Source organism: Pagrus major, chromosome 20 (genome assembly GCF_040436345.1).
Source record: "Pagrus major chromosome 20, Pma_NU_1.0".
In the NCBI taxonomy this organism is placed as follows: domain Eukaryota; kingdom Metazoa; phylum Chordata; class Actinopteri; order Spariformes; family Sparidae; genus Pagrus; species Pagrus major.
Window position 1 is genome coordinate 22,204,776 of NC_133234.1, and position 17,075 is coordinate 22,221,850.

Genomic DNA, 17,075 nt, shown 5'->3' on the forward strand with positions numbered 1-17,075 from the left:
GGACCTGAGGAGGTAGAGAGGCTTTAAACTGTGAAAATACAGAATCAAACTGTGCCTGTGATGAATGTCTCATGTTTGTAGACAGATTTTACATCTTGACACCTGCAGTTTATGCTGCTTGCCACTATATAACCTCCAGCACTGCAGAAACATTATGGCTTATTAACTTTGTCTACCTTCTGTGTGTGCTCACAGATGTGTAATGTTTCGCTCAGAGGAGGAATTATCTCACACAAACCTCACATACAGTGCCAAAATAAAAGCAGAAGACTTAACACTCAATAGAGTCACAAATCTGCTGAAAACATGTGTCAGGATCTGATGAACTCACTGATTACTGGGTGTTGAAATGAGCTTATAGTGGCTCAATGAAACTAAATGTAATTCTCATGAATATTAAAGTATTAATTCAGATTATAAACTGAGGGATGTTAGAAAATAAAAAAGGCATTCTGCTTCTTTTCTCAAGGAAATTTGTGCAGTTAAGTACTGAAAAACTTTTTTTCTTTTGCACTGATGGTCAATAAAATATCTTTTTTATTTAAATGTGATGTTCTTTCATTTTGGGACAATTTTAGCACAATTAGACCTGTTTTTTTATTTGTTTTTCTTTTATTTCAGTTTCTGCTCTTCTTTTTTACGATAAGTTATTTCATTAAAATATTTTTTTGTGTTTTTTATTTTATTCAGTTTTCTGCTAACTTATAATTAATGTGTAAAAAAAGTTCGCTCCTGTGTTTGGTTTCATCTGGAAGCTTACGGAGTTAAAGAGGCCATAAAGTTTTACAGCATCTCTGCATCCGGTTTCTTTGTTTTGGCCGCAGACTGAAGACAAAAAACTTTCAAACTATAACAACCATCTGACACGAAATCCTCCAAAACAAGAGCCTGTGGGAAATGTAGGGCCTGCATGTTTAATTAGATGAATTTAATAGCTCAGAAAATTAAGCAATAATTGACGGTTTGCAGAAGTATATTAATATTCCTTTAGGTAAAATGTGTATCGTGCATAAGAAAGAAAAGAGATTTTAAAGCCTGATCAAGCCTCAAGAGCTTCTAAAACCTAGATATTGTACTAAATATATTTTTAAGTAAGGCCTCTCACGCCAAAGTCTTTATTTTTTTACATAAATATAAGAAAAACTGGATATTTGACGGACAAAACTCACAGGCCTGCAGAAGAGCTTTAAATAAGAGGCCTTATTATTATTCGGCTCCATTACACAACATTTAAGAATGATTATTAACGAATTTAGAGATTAAAATGCTTTTATTTTGGAAATACTGTGTGATTCCTAATTTTTTAAACATGTGTTTATACAAGAATCTACATTTTATGGGAACGAAAGTCACTTTGTTGGAGTTTTTGTCTCCTGGAGGCCAAAAGAAATCAAAGCGGAGTGGGAGCTTCAGGAATTTATGGTTTTATTGCGTCTATAAATGTCGGAAATCCTCCTTGGTGGTGGAAATCACCAACAACTGAAAAGACCATTTTAAACAAAGAAAAACGGAAATAAGACATACGGATTAAAAATTATAAGGGGAAGAAGAGATTTGAGCCTAAACGACTGTAGGCTGTGCGTGACTTTCAGATCTCCATTTCGTCCTGATGATCTTAATAGAAAAGTTGTGCTTTTTAAAGTTTTTGTGGCCTTAAAGTCCCCCTCAGGACTTCAATCAGCCGAGCTCGATTTCCATCTTTTGGCCTGTATAGTAAAAAGCCAAATTGATCTGCAGTGAGTGGAAGAAAATCCTCCATTTTGAGAGGTAATAATATGCAAAAAAATCTTTTCGCCTTAAAGCAGAAAAAAAAAATCCACGTTTGCGTTGTAAAGACTGCACGATTATTTTAGTGCGTATTGAAAGTGAAACCCTTTTAATAAAAAAAGAGGTCAAACGCGGTTTTGGATTTGGGAGAACTGAAGCCAAAATCATCTAATTTCTTCTGATTAAAGTTCTTAAATGAGGAGAAAACACGACAGAGAACAATAAGAAACTGCACAGACCTTGTAGTCAGATGGAAAAAGGGAACCAAGTGCACCACATCCAGCTCAATCTCACAGAATATTCTCACAGTCCCACATCTACACTTTCCCCTTTTCGTGCTGCGTCATATTTAAACATCTCAGGCCTTTGGAGAAAATAAAGATGGCGATGAGAAAGACGTCTAAAGCACAAAAACGGCTGCTGTTTATGAAAATTTACAACTTTGCCATGGAAGTTTACGACTCGCCAGGCGCGGGGATTGGTCGCTGGCGGTCATGTGGACAGCAGGAATGGGAACTTATTTCCCATGAGGTTATATTGCAGCTGCTGTTTTCCACCGCTCATTCACTTAACTGTAGTAACACAACCTATTTCTTGGCTCTTTGTATACGCAACACGCGGCGTTGTTGTGAGAAGCTGGGCCGCTGTTCGTGCGTAATTTTCCCAACAACCAAAAAAAAAAAAAAGTGCGCGATGGAGGAGCCCTCCGCGCCGATGCCCTCGCCTGTGCGCGCCATGTTAATGTGGCTGCACTTGTGTTGCTATATGTGCGTGAAAATGAGGAATCATCATCACACTCCTGGATGGTGGGATTACTTTCAGGAGATCACTTGAGCAAAGTGGGGGGAATTTTGAGGGGAAAGGACTGAGAGGAGGCGAGAGGAGCTTGTTGCGGAGTGGCACCCACACAGGAAATGATGGATTATCAACAAAGGTAAGGGCACCATGTTTCTGATATGCCGGCGATTAACTCCTCGGCACAAGTGCGCTGCTGCGGCTCTGTTGTGGCCGAACTGTCACTGTAGGCCTGGTGTTTATGTTACTGGAAATGGGGGTAGATCAGTCTTTAAGAAATGGCGATTATCTTTTATTTTTTCTCGCCTTCACAACCAGTTGCTGAGCAGTTTAACCCGTGAGGTGCTGCGGCGGCTTCAAGAGCGCAAACACGCCTCGATTTAGCGCAAAAATGTGTGAAAATAATCCAAAATGTTGCCACTTTGAGGCCTGGAAGAGAGTATTGATGTTATATACTCAGGAGGTTTCGGCTGGAGGCCAGACAGGCTCGACTTTAATGATGATGATGATGATGATGATGATGGTCGTGGTGGTCATACAGGCCCTGTGCAGCCCTGTGAGAGGTGTTTTTCTTCCAAATCAGCTACATCGATCCATCTTTTACTCTTCTGGTCGATTGAATTCAATTGAAAGTTATTTAATATTATTTTATTTTCGCATTGTATTCAGTAAGACGTCTCAGAAGTCTTGTGGTTTTGATATTGCGCGGCGCTTTCTCCTCATCGCTTCGTTTTCTTTCAAATCTCTTACGATTTTGCTCAAATATTTGCTCCGCTTGCGGCTTATTTTTGATTTTATAAAAGCTAAAGAGTCAATAATCACCCAGATGAACGTTTTGATGCATTTCCGGCGCCCCTGCAGCGTTTTTCTGCGTCTTCTTTGATGCTGCAGTTTTGTAACACCGTCATGTGATCGTGTGAAAACACGGATTGTCTTTCTGTCAGAAGCATCAGTGAGTCTGGTTGTTTGTTCCAGATGTGCAGCAGCTGTCAGGCTGCAGGGCCTGGTTGAGAAGCTAATGACTGAAACCAAAGATTAAGATTTTTTATGTGAACTTTATAATCAAATGTTTTTTTTAAACGGATTTTATCCAAATAATGAGCGGTGTGGATCTGGCGCAAAAGCAAAGGCGAAAAACAACATTTTTTATTTTTGTTTGAGCTACTATCCAACAAATGTCTATTTTTCTGCCCAATTTATTTAAAACGAAAGATTCCCATTATTTTTTTTAACAGTTCGGCGCTTTATTTCGTTATTTTTACTCATTTTTTATTAAATAGAGGGACTTTTTTCAATGACGAAAGCTATTTCAAAAAGCAGAAATTGTCTATATGAAATTATAAAGATCATTAATATAAATTAAAACAGTTAATTTAACAATCACATCTTTTTTGCACGAAAATTCTGTAAAATCTTCGTATTTTCTATGAATTAAAGGTTAAATTCGGGTGTTATTAATTATGCTAAGCAACTAATACTCATTAACTGATAGAAAATGAACAAAATATTAATAATAGTAACGTTGACGAGCGTCATATTAATATAAACTACTGATAATAACGCTAATTTGGCTGCTTAATCGTTTCTAAACACAGTTGTTGGTTGGTGATTAAATCATGATTCAGGCAAATACTGAGCTTATTTCAGACTTTTATACTTACACAGTTTTTTTTATGTGGAATTAGTTTCCACTTGATCTCCGTGGTTGATGAAGATGATGATGATGGTGATGATGGTGATGATGACCTGTGTGGAGGCGCGTGTCCTCCCTCCTGCTCTCCGCGCGTCTTCGTGGACTTCACAGTTGAATCAGAAATCGGGACGAGCCTTTAAAGAGTGAAATATCAACATTAGTGGCGCAATTTCCTGCATCGATTTGGATCCATTCACACTCTTTAACAGGATGTCTGGCAGCTGACATGAGAAATCGGTGTTTTATTTGTGTGTTTATTAATTAGAGGTGATTTTTTTTTAATCAAGATTGGAGTGAAGGTTTGAGGAGGAGGAGGGGAGAGAGAGGAGGAGGGTATATGTTGTGCGTAAAAGGAATAATGCGCAAAAGTGTTTGCATGCGATGTTTTTTTGCATTGTGTGTGTGAGAGAGACAGAGAGGAGGAGGGAGGAGGCAGAGTTTGTGCATGTGCTTGTTTAGATTCCCTGTATTTGCAAGTTCTTTTATAGACACTTGTCCTACATGTATGTGCTTTTTTTTAGTGTATATGCATTCGAGTCGCAGCATCCGTGTGCGTGAGCGTGCGTAAAGCCCGACAGGCTCGAGCGCTTCATTTCGATTCACCGGGGACCCCTGCGCGCAACAAGAGCCCCCCATGGGTGCAATAGTGCAAGCGCAGACGGCGGTGATTGGCCAGAGGTTGATCAGATGGTACACTTCCCCTCTGTATTCAGTGGCACCTCACAACCCCCCCTTTCAGCAAAAACCAAATCTCGGATAAAGTAATGGCAAAACCACTTGGACTATAAAAGACAACAAATCATATTCCTCCGGAGTATATACACCCCGTTGTCCACCCAATGAGTTCCTATTTTGTTAACTCAACTTTTCCCGTGTCTCTACCGGGAGGACAGGACTCTCTCCTGGGTCAGATACCGTTATATTCCTCGGGATACACCGACCCGTTAAGACACTACTCCAACGCGGCCACATATGGAGCCGCCAACATGCAGGAGAAGGTTTACCCAGCCTCCTACTACCAGCAGACGGGCGCAGCGGCCATCTACGGCCGGGCCGGCGGCGCGGCGCCCTGCGACTACAACCCGGTCGGGACTTTCTACAAGGACGCGGAGGGCTCGTGCGCTTTCTCGAGCCGCGACGACCAGCCGCTGTTTGTCACTCAGGAGCACCAGCAGCGCAAAGCGGAGTGCCCGGAGCAGACTGTCAGCATGGGCAGCAGCATCGACGACAAGTCGTCCACTCTTATCTACCCGTGGATGCAGAGGATGAACGCCTGCTCCGCCGGTGAGTACGAAAAAAGTGCACGTTTGACTCTGTTGTTGTCACGCAGCCTGGAGGTAAAACAGTCCTGCTTCTGCGTGATGAAGTGAGCCTCACCTCAGAGTTACCTGTCAGCTGCGCACAGCTCCACACTCACACTGATATTTTCAGATAATCAGAACAGAAAGTTTGAGATTATCTTCATTGCGCACGGAGCTTCGTGCGCCTTCAGGGCTTTTGCTGCCACATCATCATCACATACATACATACATACATACATACACGGCCGCACGCGCACACGCACGCACGCACATACACATACGGCCTTCATCAGCCGAGCTCCAACTTAAAGCTCACATGGCGTCTTCAGAATGGGCCTTTTTTTTAATATCACAAACACTTTTAGAAGCGATTAGACGCCCAAAATATAAACACAAAAAGCTTAAATTCATTATAAATGAAGTTTTACAAGCTCCCTTCATCATGTACATCCGTACTGTAACGTTATAGAACAATACACTGATGTCACATAGGAGAAAACACAGCATGAGGTCACTTTTACGCACCACGCATAGGCTACAACCTATTGTAGCTGCTTTTTATGACATCATTTTTGAGATTTTTCAAAATAAAATATATGTTATGATCATCATGACCTCACTGTGAGGCGTTTCATGTGCACAGTAAAGAAAATTGAGTGATTTTAAAGAATGTATTTAAAAGAATATGAATATAGGCTGTTTCTTCTCTTTGTGAGACATTTGCGCAGCTACAGGACGAGGCTGTTATAGGGGAAAAATAAAAAAAATAAACACAATCAAGTAAAGTTGATTATGATATCATGATTTAATACTTTATACACAACAGAATTTTATATTTTTATACTATTAAACTGTAATTTTGACTTTAAATACAATAAAATCTGAAAGAAATCACTTTAATGTATTTTTTCCAGACAGATTTTTGTCTCTGCTGCACAATCTCACAAAAGTATTTAATTATTAATTGCTGAATTCATTATTTTTCCCCCCCTCCAGGTCCATTTGGCAACAGTGGCCGCAGGGGCCGACAGACCTACACCCGCTACCAGACCCTGGAGCTGGAGAAGGAGTTCCACTTTAACCGCTACCTGACCAGGAGGCGCCGGATAGAGATCTCCCATGCGCTGTGTCTGACCGAGAGACAGATCAAAATCTGGTTTCAGAACCGCAGGATGAAGTGGAAAAAGGAGAACAAACTCCTGAACCCCTCAAAGACAGCCGAGGAGGAGGAAGAGGCGGAGAAGAAGAGCTAAAGAATAAAAAAAGGGACACAAAGAAAGAAAGAAAGAAAGGCATGTGTGTGTTTGTGTGCACACTCCTAAAAATAAAAATGATGTATTATTTCTTTGTAGATAAAAAGTGCTGCAAATCACATGTTAGAGACGTGTAGAGTGATAGTTTATTTCAGTATCTGCACGGTGATAATGTCCGCATTAGGTTAAAATCAGGTCCTCCTCTGTTTGTCCTTGTGCTTGTGCGTTTATTTAGGGGACTATGCAAAAATCCGCCAAAATGTAAATACATCTTTAGTGTTTTTTCCTTTTAGTTTTGGGACACTGTTGTTACCTCATGATCGTAGGCCTACTGAGTCTGATTCTGTTCCTGTTTTTGGTTTGTTTTGTTTTGTTTTGTCCTCATGATGACATTAAAAGAGGCTTCGTCCTGTCCATCCTGTGCTGTAGTTGCTCTATGATAGTCGTGTTGTTTACAGCTGTGCCATCGTCGACTCTCCCATTTGTACAGATGAGAAAATGTTACATGTTATTTATTGTTGTTCACCATGTGTTCAATGCACATCTGGATATCGTGTGCAATATTTTTGTTTAGGAAATTGTACATAGAAAAATAAAGGCTTTTTGATGTATATTGGAAACTCTTGTGGCGTCTTTCATCCTCAAGAAAATTATTATCATTATTATTATTATTATTATATTCATCATGTTATTATGAGGTTTGTGCTGCTTCTGAGGGCACGATAAGCCTATAAATTCGCGTAAATACGCAGCAAAGATTAAAATATTTTCCAGTTTGACACTCTGAGCGTTAAACTGCCTGATAAGTCTCGGTTATGTGTTACCTGAGCCTTTTGTGGCCTGTTTTATCAGCGCGTTACATAAATGATGGATGACTCCGAGGCCTGACAGCGCGTCCCGGCGGAGCGATACCGCCGCTGTCCGGAAGATGGCGCTCTCTGCCCGCACCGGCTCTCGGGGCGCAGCGGGGAGGCACCATTGACTGGAGCCTAACGACCATTATTTCGTCATCATTTGTAACCATGGAGCATGAATTACCTCTTGAAGTCATCAGTGAGGATTTACGACTGGTCAACAAAGGCACGTGATTCCCGAACGCTCTCCCATATTTGGCCGCATACCTGGCAAAGTACAGTAGGGCTTCATTGCTTATAATTCATGATTGCATCCATAAATCGTGCAAGCACACAGGATTATAGCGACAAAGATCTACAAATCGAGGCTTTAAAAATCCAAGCAAATGAGCTCTTACTTTGTAAACTCGTTCTCAGGGCGCTATCCAAATGGCTCCGACTATCAGTTACTAAATTATGGGACTAACGGCGCTGTGAGCGGTTCCTTCAGAGACCCTGGCACCATGCACTCCGGGTCTTTCGGCTACAACTACAATGGCATGGACCTAACCGTGAACCGCACCAACACCGGCAGCCACTTCGGGGCCGTGAGGGAGGATGCCCGGGGATTCGCGCCGGACGCCCGCTACAGACAGACGCCCAACTGCTCGCTCTCGTCTCCAGAGCCGGTGCCGCCGTCGTGCGCCACGGCCAGCCGCGAGCCGCTGGAACTAAAAAGCCCCTCTCCTCCCTCTGACCGGAGCGCGACCTCCGTCGCCAACAACCTCAACAAAAGCAACAGCGCTCATTTCACGGAGATAGAGGACGCCACCGTCGCCTCTGAGACCGAGGAGGGCGCGCACAGCAGCGGCGGCTCCAGCACGGCACCGCGGGCGCAGCAGCAGCAACAGCAGCAGCAGCAGCAGCAGCAGCACCAGGACCCCAACGCCACCTCCTCCACTCCCACATCAAATGATTGCCAAACGCCACAAATATTCCCCTGGATGCGGAAACTGCACATAAGCCATGGTATATTTACTAATAATATTTAGCTTTTGAAGGATGTCACGCTGCCGGTGTGTCCATAAATCTGTCAGGTGTTGCATGAGTGAGCAGCTTGGTGTGGATGATTGAAAAAAGGCTGTGTTTGTAAAGTCTTTATGGGCTTGTTTGGGTTGAGGTTAACTGCCGTTGGAGCCTGGGAGAGGATGGGGCTGTGAGATGTGGATTTGGGGGCGTTTGGAGACACTGAGAAAGGCAATAATACGCGTTGTTGTGTGTCGTGTTTGGTTTTTGCATGTTTCCACCTCTGCATCATTTCATAAAAGTCTAGCAGTCAAACCCTCCTCCACCTCCTCTTGTGCTCTTGTTTTTGTTGCTCTCCAGTTGCTAATTGTGTGAAAATCTTCTGTAAAATTGTAGATATGACTGGACCTGACGGGAAAAGGGCCCGAACCGCGTACACCCGCTACCAGACGCTAGAGCTGGAGAAAGAGTTTCACTTCAATAGGTACCTAACCAGACGGCGGAGGATAGAGATAGCCCACGCCCTGTGTCTTTCCGAAAGACAGATCAAAATCTGGTTTCAGAACCGCAGGATGAAGTGGAAGAAGGACAATAAACTGAAAAGCATGAGTCTTGTGACAGGAGGCAGCGCCTTCCACAACTGAATAACTTTTTTTTCTGTGTGTGTGTGGGGAGGGGAGAGTTACAAAAAAATAATAATAATAATAGTTAAAAAGAACAAAAAAGAAATCCATGAGTACTGTAAAGCAAAGCGCAGCACCTTCCAGCATGCTATTGTGATTAGAAGAAGAAGTATCCTGTGGTCTTTAAAAAAAAATGCCATTTTTAGTTGACTGTTGTTGTACTATGATAGCTTAGATGTCCTAAAGATGTAAATATTACTGGGGGTATTATTGTCCATGCTTTTTGCTCTCTCTCTCTCAATCTCTGTCTCTCTTTATCTCTCTTTATCTTGAAGGTGTTTCAACTTGAGCTCTTTATTGTGACGGTCTAACAGGAGTAAAAAAAAAAAAAAATTCATTGTACAGTTACACACACAAAAAAAGAAAAAAAAAAGAAGAAGAAGAAGTTTCCAAACCATATGCTGCTCTTCATTGAATGTAATGTATTCCGGGGCCATCCGAAGCGCTTTAGTGTCAGTTTTACTGCTATTTTTGATCCTGTGGCCAGATCCATAAACTTTCATAAACAAGCCAATGTGTAGCTCTAGGATATTTTGTGCATCTATGATTATTATTATTATGATTATTATTATTATGTTTAGGACTAATTATGAGCAATGCAAATGTATTCAACCTGTCAATGTGATAAATTTTTAGTGCAAAGGGTTATTCTGTGGATAGGCAGTGATGTAAGCTTTTCTCGCCAATTAAGCTTTTTGTATTTGTAAGTGAACTCATAGCGCTTGGAAAATAAAAAAAAGTTTCTCTCAATCTCAATCGCTTTTGTCTCGACTGTGAATTAAATAGGAAAAAAATAAAAATAAATAAAACCTCAGGTCGTGTTCAGGGTTTTGTCGCTCGCTTAATGATTAACCTGCAAGAATTACAAACAGAGAAAACAGAACTTTTTTCAAACTTACCTCCTCCCGCAGCGTGAGGCGTGTGTGCCAAAACGTGTTGCTGATAAAATCCCACAAAAAAATAATGAAAATAAATAAAATAAAGAGTGGCTTTGGCTTACAGGTATATAGGCAAGGCTGAAGTTGGTAAAAATCCCCCCTTGCCAAAGATTGTATAGGCCTATATTACTTACAGACTGTGAAAAGTCACGTGAGGTCCATAAAGTTGGTTTTATGGTTTTGGGGAGTAGACAATGTACTATATAATTCACAACCTTGAATGAAAGTGACGGCTTAACTGCATGGATGGGACTGGAAAGGCTGGACTGGGGATGGAAGTGATGTCCAGTCATATTTAGTGACTCTCATGCTGGAGAAACTTGAGGAAACTGGTTCCTTAAAAATATTTTTTCAGCTTTAAATGTTATTCTTAAATAAGCAAGTTTTTAAATGGAGTTCTGAATTGCAAGTTTTTCTTAAAACAAAAATGTTCTTTACACTTCTACAATGTGAGCCAGATTTCTTCCACATTCTCACCCGCAGAAGTTCACTTCATATTTCACACTTTTCATGTTTTGCAAAAAAGAAAATGTCAGAACTTTTGGTGTTAAGAAAACACTCCACAGGCCTCTTTTTCTCAAGCAATTGCGAATTTCCTTAGAATTTCGCCTATTTAAAAGAATTTAACACATAACTTCTTTTATTCTGCGAATAAAAAATGTTCTAGAGGATAAAATCTCTAGAGGATAATCAGCTTTATTATTCGGCCTCATGGAGCTGACGTGAACCGAACTTGGGCGAGCTCCCGGAGTGATTTATTCCGATCTTGTCAAGTCACCGAGCGGCCAAAGGTGAAGTCTCGGACACAACCCTGAGCTGGACACAAGCTTCACTGCTTTAACATAAAGACAGCCTGTGCGGGGCTGTGCGCGGCTGTGCGCATTGTCTGCCGGCCACTAATAAAACATAATGATATTATCTCCAGGAAAACTAAAAAGGCTTTATGAGGGATATTTTCAAACTTCTTCTCAAACTCATTTCAGGTGGTGAAAAAAAAAAAAAGTTAAAATCAGTAGTGGTGGGCTATATGTGGTCCCAGACATTTTCCACATATTCATAACTATTAAGTGGCAATTTAACCAGCGTAATGAGTATTGCATATTGATAGGGGTAATCTGTACCCGGATCTCATGCATTATTCATGGCGGCGGGGATCATCGCTGGGTCAGTAGACGATAGAGACTGCAGCCGCAGATGCGTCAGGAGGAAGCTGCCACAGTTTGCACTGTCACGATGGAGACTCATATGTGAAAACAAGACGAGTCTTAAGAGAAATAAACGTTTTTATTTAAAATATATATCTAAAATCATATATGTGCTGCAGTTTTGATTGAATCACTGCAAACATGATGCGTAAAATCCCAAAAAATTCAGCTTCTTTTTGTCTAATCTGCTTTGAAACATGATCAGTTTGATGGTTAGAAAAATGCTTATAGAAAGTTCTGCAATATATATAATAAATAATAAGGTTAAAGGACAACGTGACGCATAAAAACATTATTTTTAACCGTCTGGTCTCAGAATAACACCTCTATTTCCTGAATTTAAACGCTTTCAATTAGATCATAAATTGCCAAATGAGATCTGAAATTAACTGTTTATAAGAAAACTGTATTTATTTCACCATTATATAAGCAAAATGAGCCAAACTTCACGTCAGTAAGCGTTTTAAAATCCACCTCTAACGCTGACTTTAACGCTTTCTCGTTCGTTTAATCATCATGATGAAAAACATGAAGCGAGTGTCACCTTGAATGTGTTTTTTTTTCTTCTTTGGGAGGCCAGTTTTTGGTGTCATGGATGCTCAACATCTGGCAGAGAGAGAAAGAGAGAGAGAGAGAGTGTGTGTGTGTGTGTGTGTGTGTGTGTGTGTGTGTGTGTCTGATGATGTAATGCAGCTGTTCCGCCAGCAGAGGGCGCCTCAGACCGGCCAGCAGGATGATGGATGAGTCTTTATTTCTCGTCCCTGCTCGGACTCTTATCATCGGGGGCATGTAGGTTACTGAGCGGGACGCAGAGGATGAAGAGTCACTCCGAGCCTGTTTATTAGTTATCTGTGTAGGTCTGAGTGGGGGGAATGAACCTTTAATCCCCGAGACTTTGATCTGAGGGTGAATCTCTCTTTAATGAGCTTTGGTTCACTGTTGAGGCTGCTTCTTCTGGAGAGCAGATGAGTTTATTGTGCAAGTACTGCACTTAAGTACTTGAGAATTATTTATATAACATTTGATGCACTTCTTTGCTCTCATTTACAACATCTCAGAGGCAAACAGCAACTTTCTTCCCCCATGAGGCCTACATTTATTTGACAACTCTAATCACTTGTTACTTTTAATAGATTTTAAGTTCTTGCATAAGAAACAGGACACACCTGAGCGTTTACAGCGAATATAAACTATTAAACTAGTGGGTTTGAATCTTTTTGATGTGTGGTCGTCATGTTTCAGGTGTTGATGAGTTGTTACCAGTTCCATCACAGAAACAGTTCCTCTTTAAAAGTCTCAAATTATTTCATTTAAACAATTGTTTGAGCTCAAAGAAGTCAAATTTATTTAGCCTTTATTTAACCAGGTTGGTCCCATTGAGATCACATCTCTCTGACCTGGCCAAGAATAGCAGCAACACAAAGTTACAAGAGACACACAGACAACTTGGACCTTGAACAAAAAAAACAAAGATTAGAGAAATCTCCCAAACTATGAATACAATCTTGTGGAGCAGAACTTTTTTTTTCTCTTCTCTTCTCAATCATTAATCATCTCACGACGCCTCAGATTTATCTGGTGACCCTCTGGAGGGGTTTGACCCCAATGTTGGGAACCACTGGACCAAACTAGCTGACTGTAAAGTAGTTCAAACTGGCTCCACCTCACAGCTACGACAGCAATTTTGAAAATCTAAAAACACTGCTCACAGAAGTTGAGCAGTTTTACTTTTGATACTCATAAATTCTTTACTTGTAATCGGGTATTGTTACATTGTGTTATTGGTACTTTCACTGAAGTAAAAGTTCTGAGTACTTCCTCCATCATTGTGAGCCTGAAGAGCCTGAAACTTGAGTTATAATATGGCCACCACACATGAGAAAAGCTAATTTTACTATACGTATTTTTATCTGCAGCCTAGAGACACAAATAGTTACATCACTGCTACACGTGCTCATAGTGTGACTTTTACATGTTTATGATTTCTTATATCAACTGTGAGAGAAAAGCAGAATATTGCCATAAAGCCTTAAAATAGTTGTAGTTGTCTTTTGAACCTATGTAGGAAAATTGGATATTGCAGTGGTTTTCAAACTTTTTGTGGCAAAATCTATCTGTGCATGAAAGCCTCTATAACATGTCATCTAATCACTCTGGTCATGTGTATTTTTGGTTCCCTGGAAGGTTTTAAGAATTTCCCTCTATTAGGAAATGAATGTGAACAAAGGACTAATGTAGTAACTTAAAAAAACATTCATTACTTGTTTGTACAGTTGTGTATTGCAATAACAACAAAATCCCACAGCACACCATTTGGGAATCACTGGGATATAAATTGTAGTGTTTTTGGAACTCTGCTTTCAATGGATGACTTTATTAACAGATAATAAATCAATAAACTAATGTTTATAGATCCATTGTTACATGAATAATAACATTAACGTTGGCAGGTTACAAGTGCACATGTGACTGTATTTATCCACTATTAATGGATAATTAAAGCATAAGTATTAAATCACTTTATTAATGGATGATTAACATTTATAACTACATATTTGGTGGAACAAACCCTTTATTATTGATTTAGTACAGATTTTGTGGATTAAACCCCTTTAATAATTATTTATTAACATTTTTATCTGAAGTTTTGATGTATTTAACTTTATTAAATACTTATTGACAGTTAGACTTACTAGATTAAACCCAGCCTGGTCTAAGGAAATGGCAGATGAACCCTTTACCAATGATTTATTAACATTTATAGCTGCTGATGTGATGTAGTAACCCCTTTATTAATAAGCGTAAGCATTTATAACAACACACGTGATTATTCAAACACTTTATTTCCAATGATGACTGCAAAAGTGATGTATTAAATCACTTTAATAATAGATTATTAACATTTATAACTACATATTTGGTTGCATAAACCCCTTTATTAATGACTTATTAGCATTTATATTTGCATACATAATGTATTAAATCATTTTAATGACTCATAACGATTTATAACTACACATGTGATGTATCAGACCTCTTTATTATTGACTTAGCAATATTTATTACTTCAGATTTTGTGAATTAAATCCCTTTATTGATGATTTATTGACATTTTTGTGAAGACATTTTTGTAAAGGGGAAGGGACAGACACCACCACAACCTGGCAACCCAGACTTGCTCGTATTCATGCTTATAACGGCCCTCAATGATTTATTAACCATTATTTAACAGTAAAATAAAGGGTGTTTTGTTAGAAAGAGGTGCTGTTTAGAGACAAGATGATGTCTAAAAAGGTAAAGGCTCTAGATTAATTTAGTCTGTTGCTTTTCACATTTGGACGTTATTAATAATTAATGAGGCTGCAGCTTCTGCCCTCGTGCACGCGCAGGCTGATGACCTGTCATCTATATATACCCTGTAGATCCGAATTTGTGTAAATACAGCAGCAGCCACAAATTCGCGTCTTGGGGAGTATGTAGGTGATGACACTTCACCTCGAGGGGGAGAAAACAGTCGACATGTAAAAACCAGGAAAATATGAATGAGGTTCTGTGTGTATGTCTGTGCAATGCACATTTAGTGACTTAATCATTGATTATATGATTTTAATGCAAATAATATGAACCCCTCTATACATGTAATGTTTTCTGTGCTTGTTATCAAGTGTGGAAAAATGTTGTTTTTGTAAGGGAGGCTCTGTTTGGAGTCTTTACGCACAGAGCCGCAGGCCTCCGCCAGACTTAATACGTCGCTTTGAGTGTTTTTCTCTCTTTCCCCTTCCGGCCGCACATTGTTGGAGAATATGACATCTGTGAAAGTTGCAGGACAGGCCCCTCAATGTGGGCCATTGTTCGGCACATCATTTATCTTCTTTTCACCGCGCTGCCTGTAGTCGAGGAGGAGTTTTAGTTAGCAGGGAAATGTGAGGAGGAGGACCTCAGCTATGAACTGCTCCAACAGACTCCCAACAGACTGGACCGAGAATCTGTCCCGATGAGGAGATGAGACCCAAAAGAAAAACGTGAGTTTATACCAAAGATGTGTGTTTTTTAGTGTGTTGAGAAGGGGAGAGCAGAGGCGGAGTCAGAGTGTGAGGCTGGGGTTGATTTGACGTAATAATCAGGGAGAAGGCGGTTAATAAATGGGTATTACACACTGTAATGTGGTTATAAGCTGACATAAGTACAGTTTTAAGTGTTTATTATAATTATTATCATTAGCAACAATTATAACCTCTCATATTAAGATATTTTTTTCATATCATTACAAGTGTGTTTTATAGGCCTTTATTATAATGATCTGTTTACAGCAGCCTCCACTGATGCCTTCCTACAGGAGGAGTTATAGTTGTTGACAAGTACATTAACAAACAATTATGATAACAACATTATAGTGAGTTGTAAACCATATATTAATGTGTATACGTCATTTTTTATGTGGGAAATTAATTAATTTGTCTGAAAATAATGAATTGTGCCAAATTTTTGTGCACACAGACGATGTTTTTCATTTGATCTGCGCTTGAATTATATTTATTTAAGCATGTATTCCCTGATTTATGTTGCCTACGTTGTGCTGTGCGAAATGGACTCGCTGCTACTGTTGATTCAACTGTCTTTGAATTAATTCAGAGCCATAAATCCCCTCCTGCTGGACACGTGGTTCCTGCAGCTAATTGACAAGAGGGGCTGCAGAGCCCTGCGTTTGTCAGCAGGCCTGCAGACTGAATGGAGGAGGTGGAGGAGGTGGAGGAGGGTGTGTGTGTGTGCACATGTCCATCACAGATCAGACAGGCAGAGTAAAGAGTGTGGAGCTCGCCATGGTGATGAAGATGGGATGTAAAGTGCAGCTCTGGGATGTTGTCATATCTGAATGATAGTCAGCCTACTACAGGCCACAGGGATCAAATCTGAATTTATATTTATACTGTATGTCTTCATTCAGCACTCTGACTTATCATGTCGGTCCATCTGCATGCCACCCTCCATCTTCCTCCATCCTCCTCCTCCTCTGGTGGCTCATATATCACAGGAGGATTTAGACTTTTTGAAGACAGCGCACTTATTGCTGATTTTCTTTGTATTTATATGCCACTTTTTATGGCACCCCGTAGGCTGTATCACAGATTTATGGTGTGTGTATGTTACCAGTTTATTAGGTACAGTACACCTTTACTCACTGATATGCAGTAATTGGGGAGGACAAAATATTAGAAACACCTCTCAGTTTAAGGCAAAACGTTTAGGACGATTATTTTCAATATCGATTAATCGTTTAAGCTATAAAAGGTCAACACACAGCCCAAACTGATGCCTTCAAATAGCTTCTTTTCCCCAACCAACAGTCCAAAACCCCAAACACTCTTCATTTATTATCATTAATAACAAAGAAAAGCAGTAAATCTTATATTTAAGAAGCTGCAACCAGCAAACGTTTGACTTTTAGCCGATGAATTTTCTTTTTATGGACTAGTCAATCAATCGCTCTAAATTGGAAAAGAAAAAAAAAAGGTCCACTCACTGTAAATTTCCAGAGCTTTAAGCCACAACCCATGGCCTTCATCATTGTGTGGCGCTCAGT

The 17,075-nt window shown here is 40.1% G+C and overlaps 2 protein-coding genes across 2 annotated transcripts; both read left to right on the top strand.

Moving 5' to 3' along the window:
- The first annotated feature begins 5,094 nt into the window (after positions 1 to 5,094).
- Positions 5,095 to 6,809, top strand: hoxb6b (homeobox B6b). Its single transcript, XM_073489730.1, has 2 exons — positions 5,095 to 5,539; positions 6,553 to 6,809. Exons 1-2 carry the CDS (start codon positions 5,095 to 5,097, stop codon positions 6,807 to 6,809), a joined length of 702 nt encoding a protein of 233 aa, XP_073345831.1.
- A 1,240-nt stretch (positions 6,810 to 8,049) lies between these two features.
- hoxb5b (homeobox B5b) lies at positions 8,050 to 9,312 on the top strand. Its single transcript, XM_073489729.1, has 2 exons — positions 8,050 to 8,671; positions 9,065 to 9,312. Exons 1-2 carry the CDS (start codon positions 8,050 to 8,052, stop codon positions 9,310 to 9,312), a joined length of 870 nt encoding a protein of 289 aa, XP_073345830.1.
- The last annotated feature ends 7,763 nt before the right edge of the window (positions 9,313 to 17,075 follow it).

Bases quoted from the DNA above. Each gene is read 5' to 3' on its own strand.
- hoxb6b (XM_073489730.1), top strand. From the start codon at position 5,095: ATGAGTTCCTATTTTGTTAACTCAACTTTTCCCGTGTCTCTACCGGGA. The intron at 5,540-6,552 runs GTGAGTACGAAA...CCCCCCCTCCAG, and splicing joins GATGAACGCCTGCTCCGCCG to GTCCATTTGGCAACAGTGGC.
- hoxb5b (XM_073489729.1), top strand. From the start codon at position 8,050: ATGAGCTCTTACTTTGTAAACTCGTTCTCAGGGCGCTATCCAAATGGC. The intron at 8,672-9,064 runs GTATATTTACTA...GTAAAATTGTAG, and splicing joins GAAACTGCACATAAGCCATG to ATATGACTGGACCTGACGGG.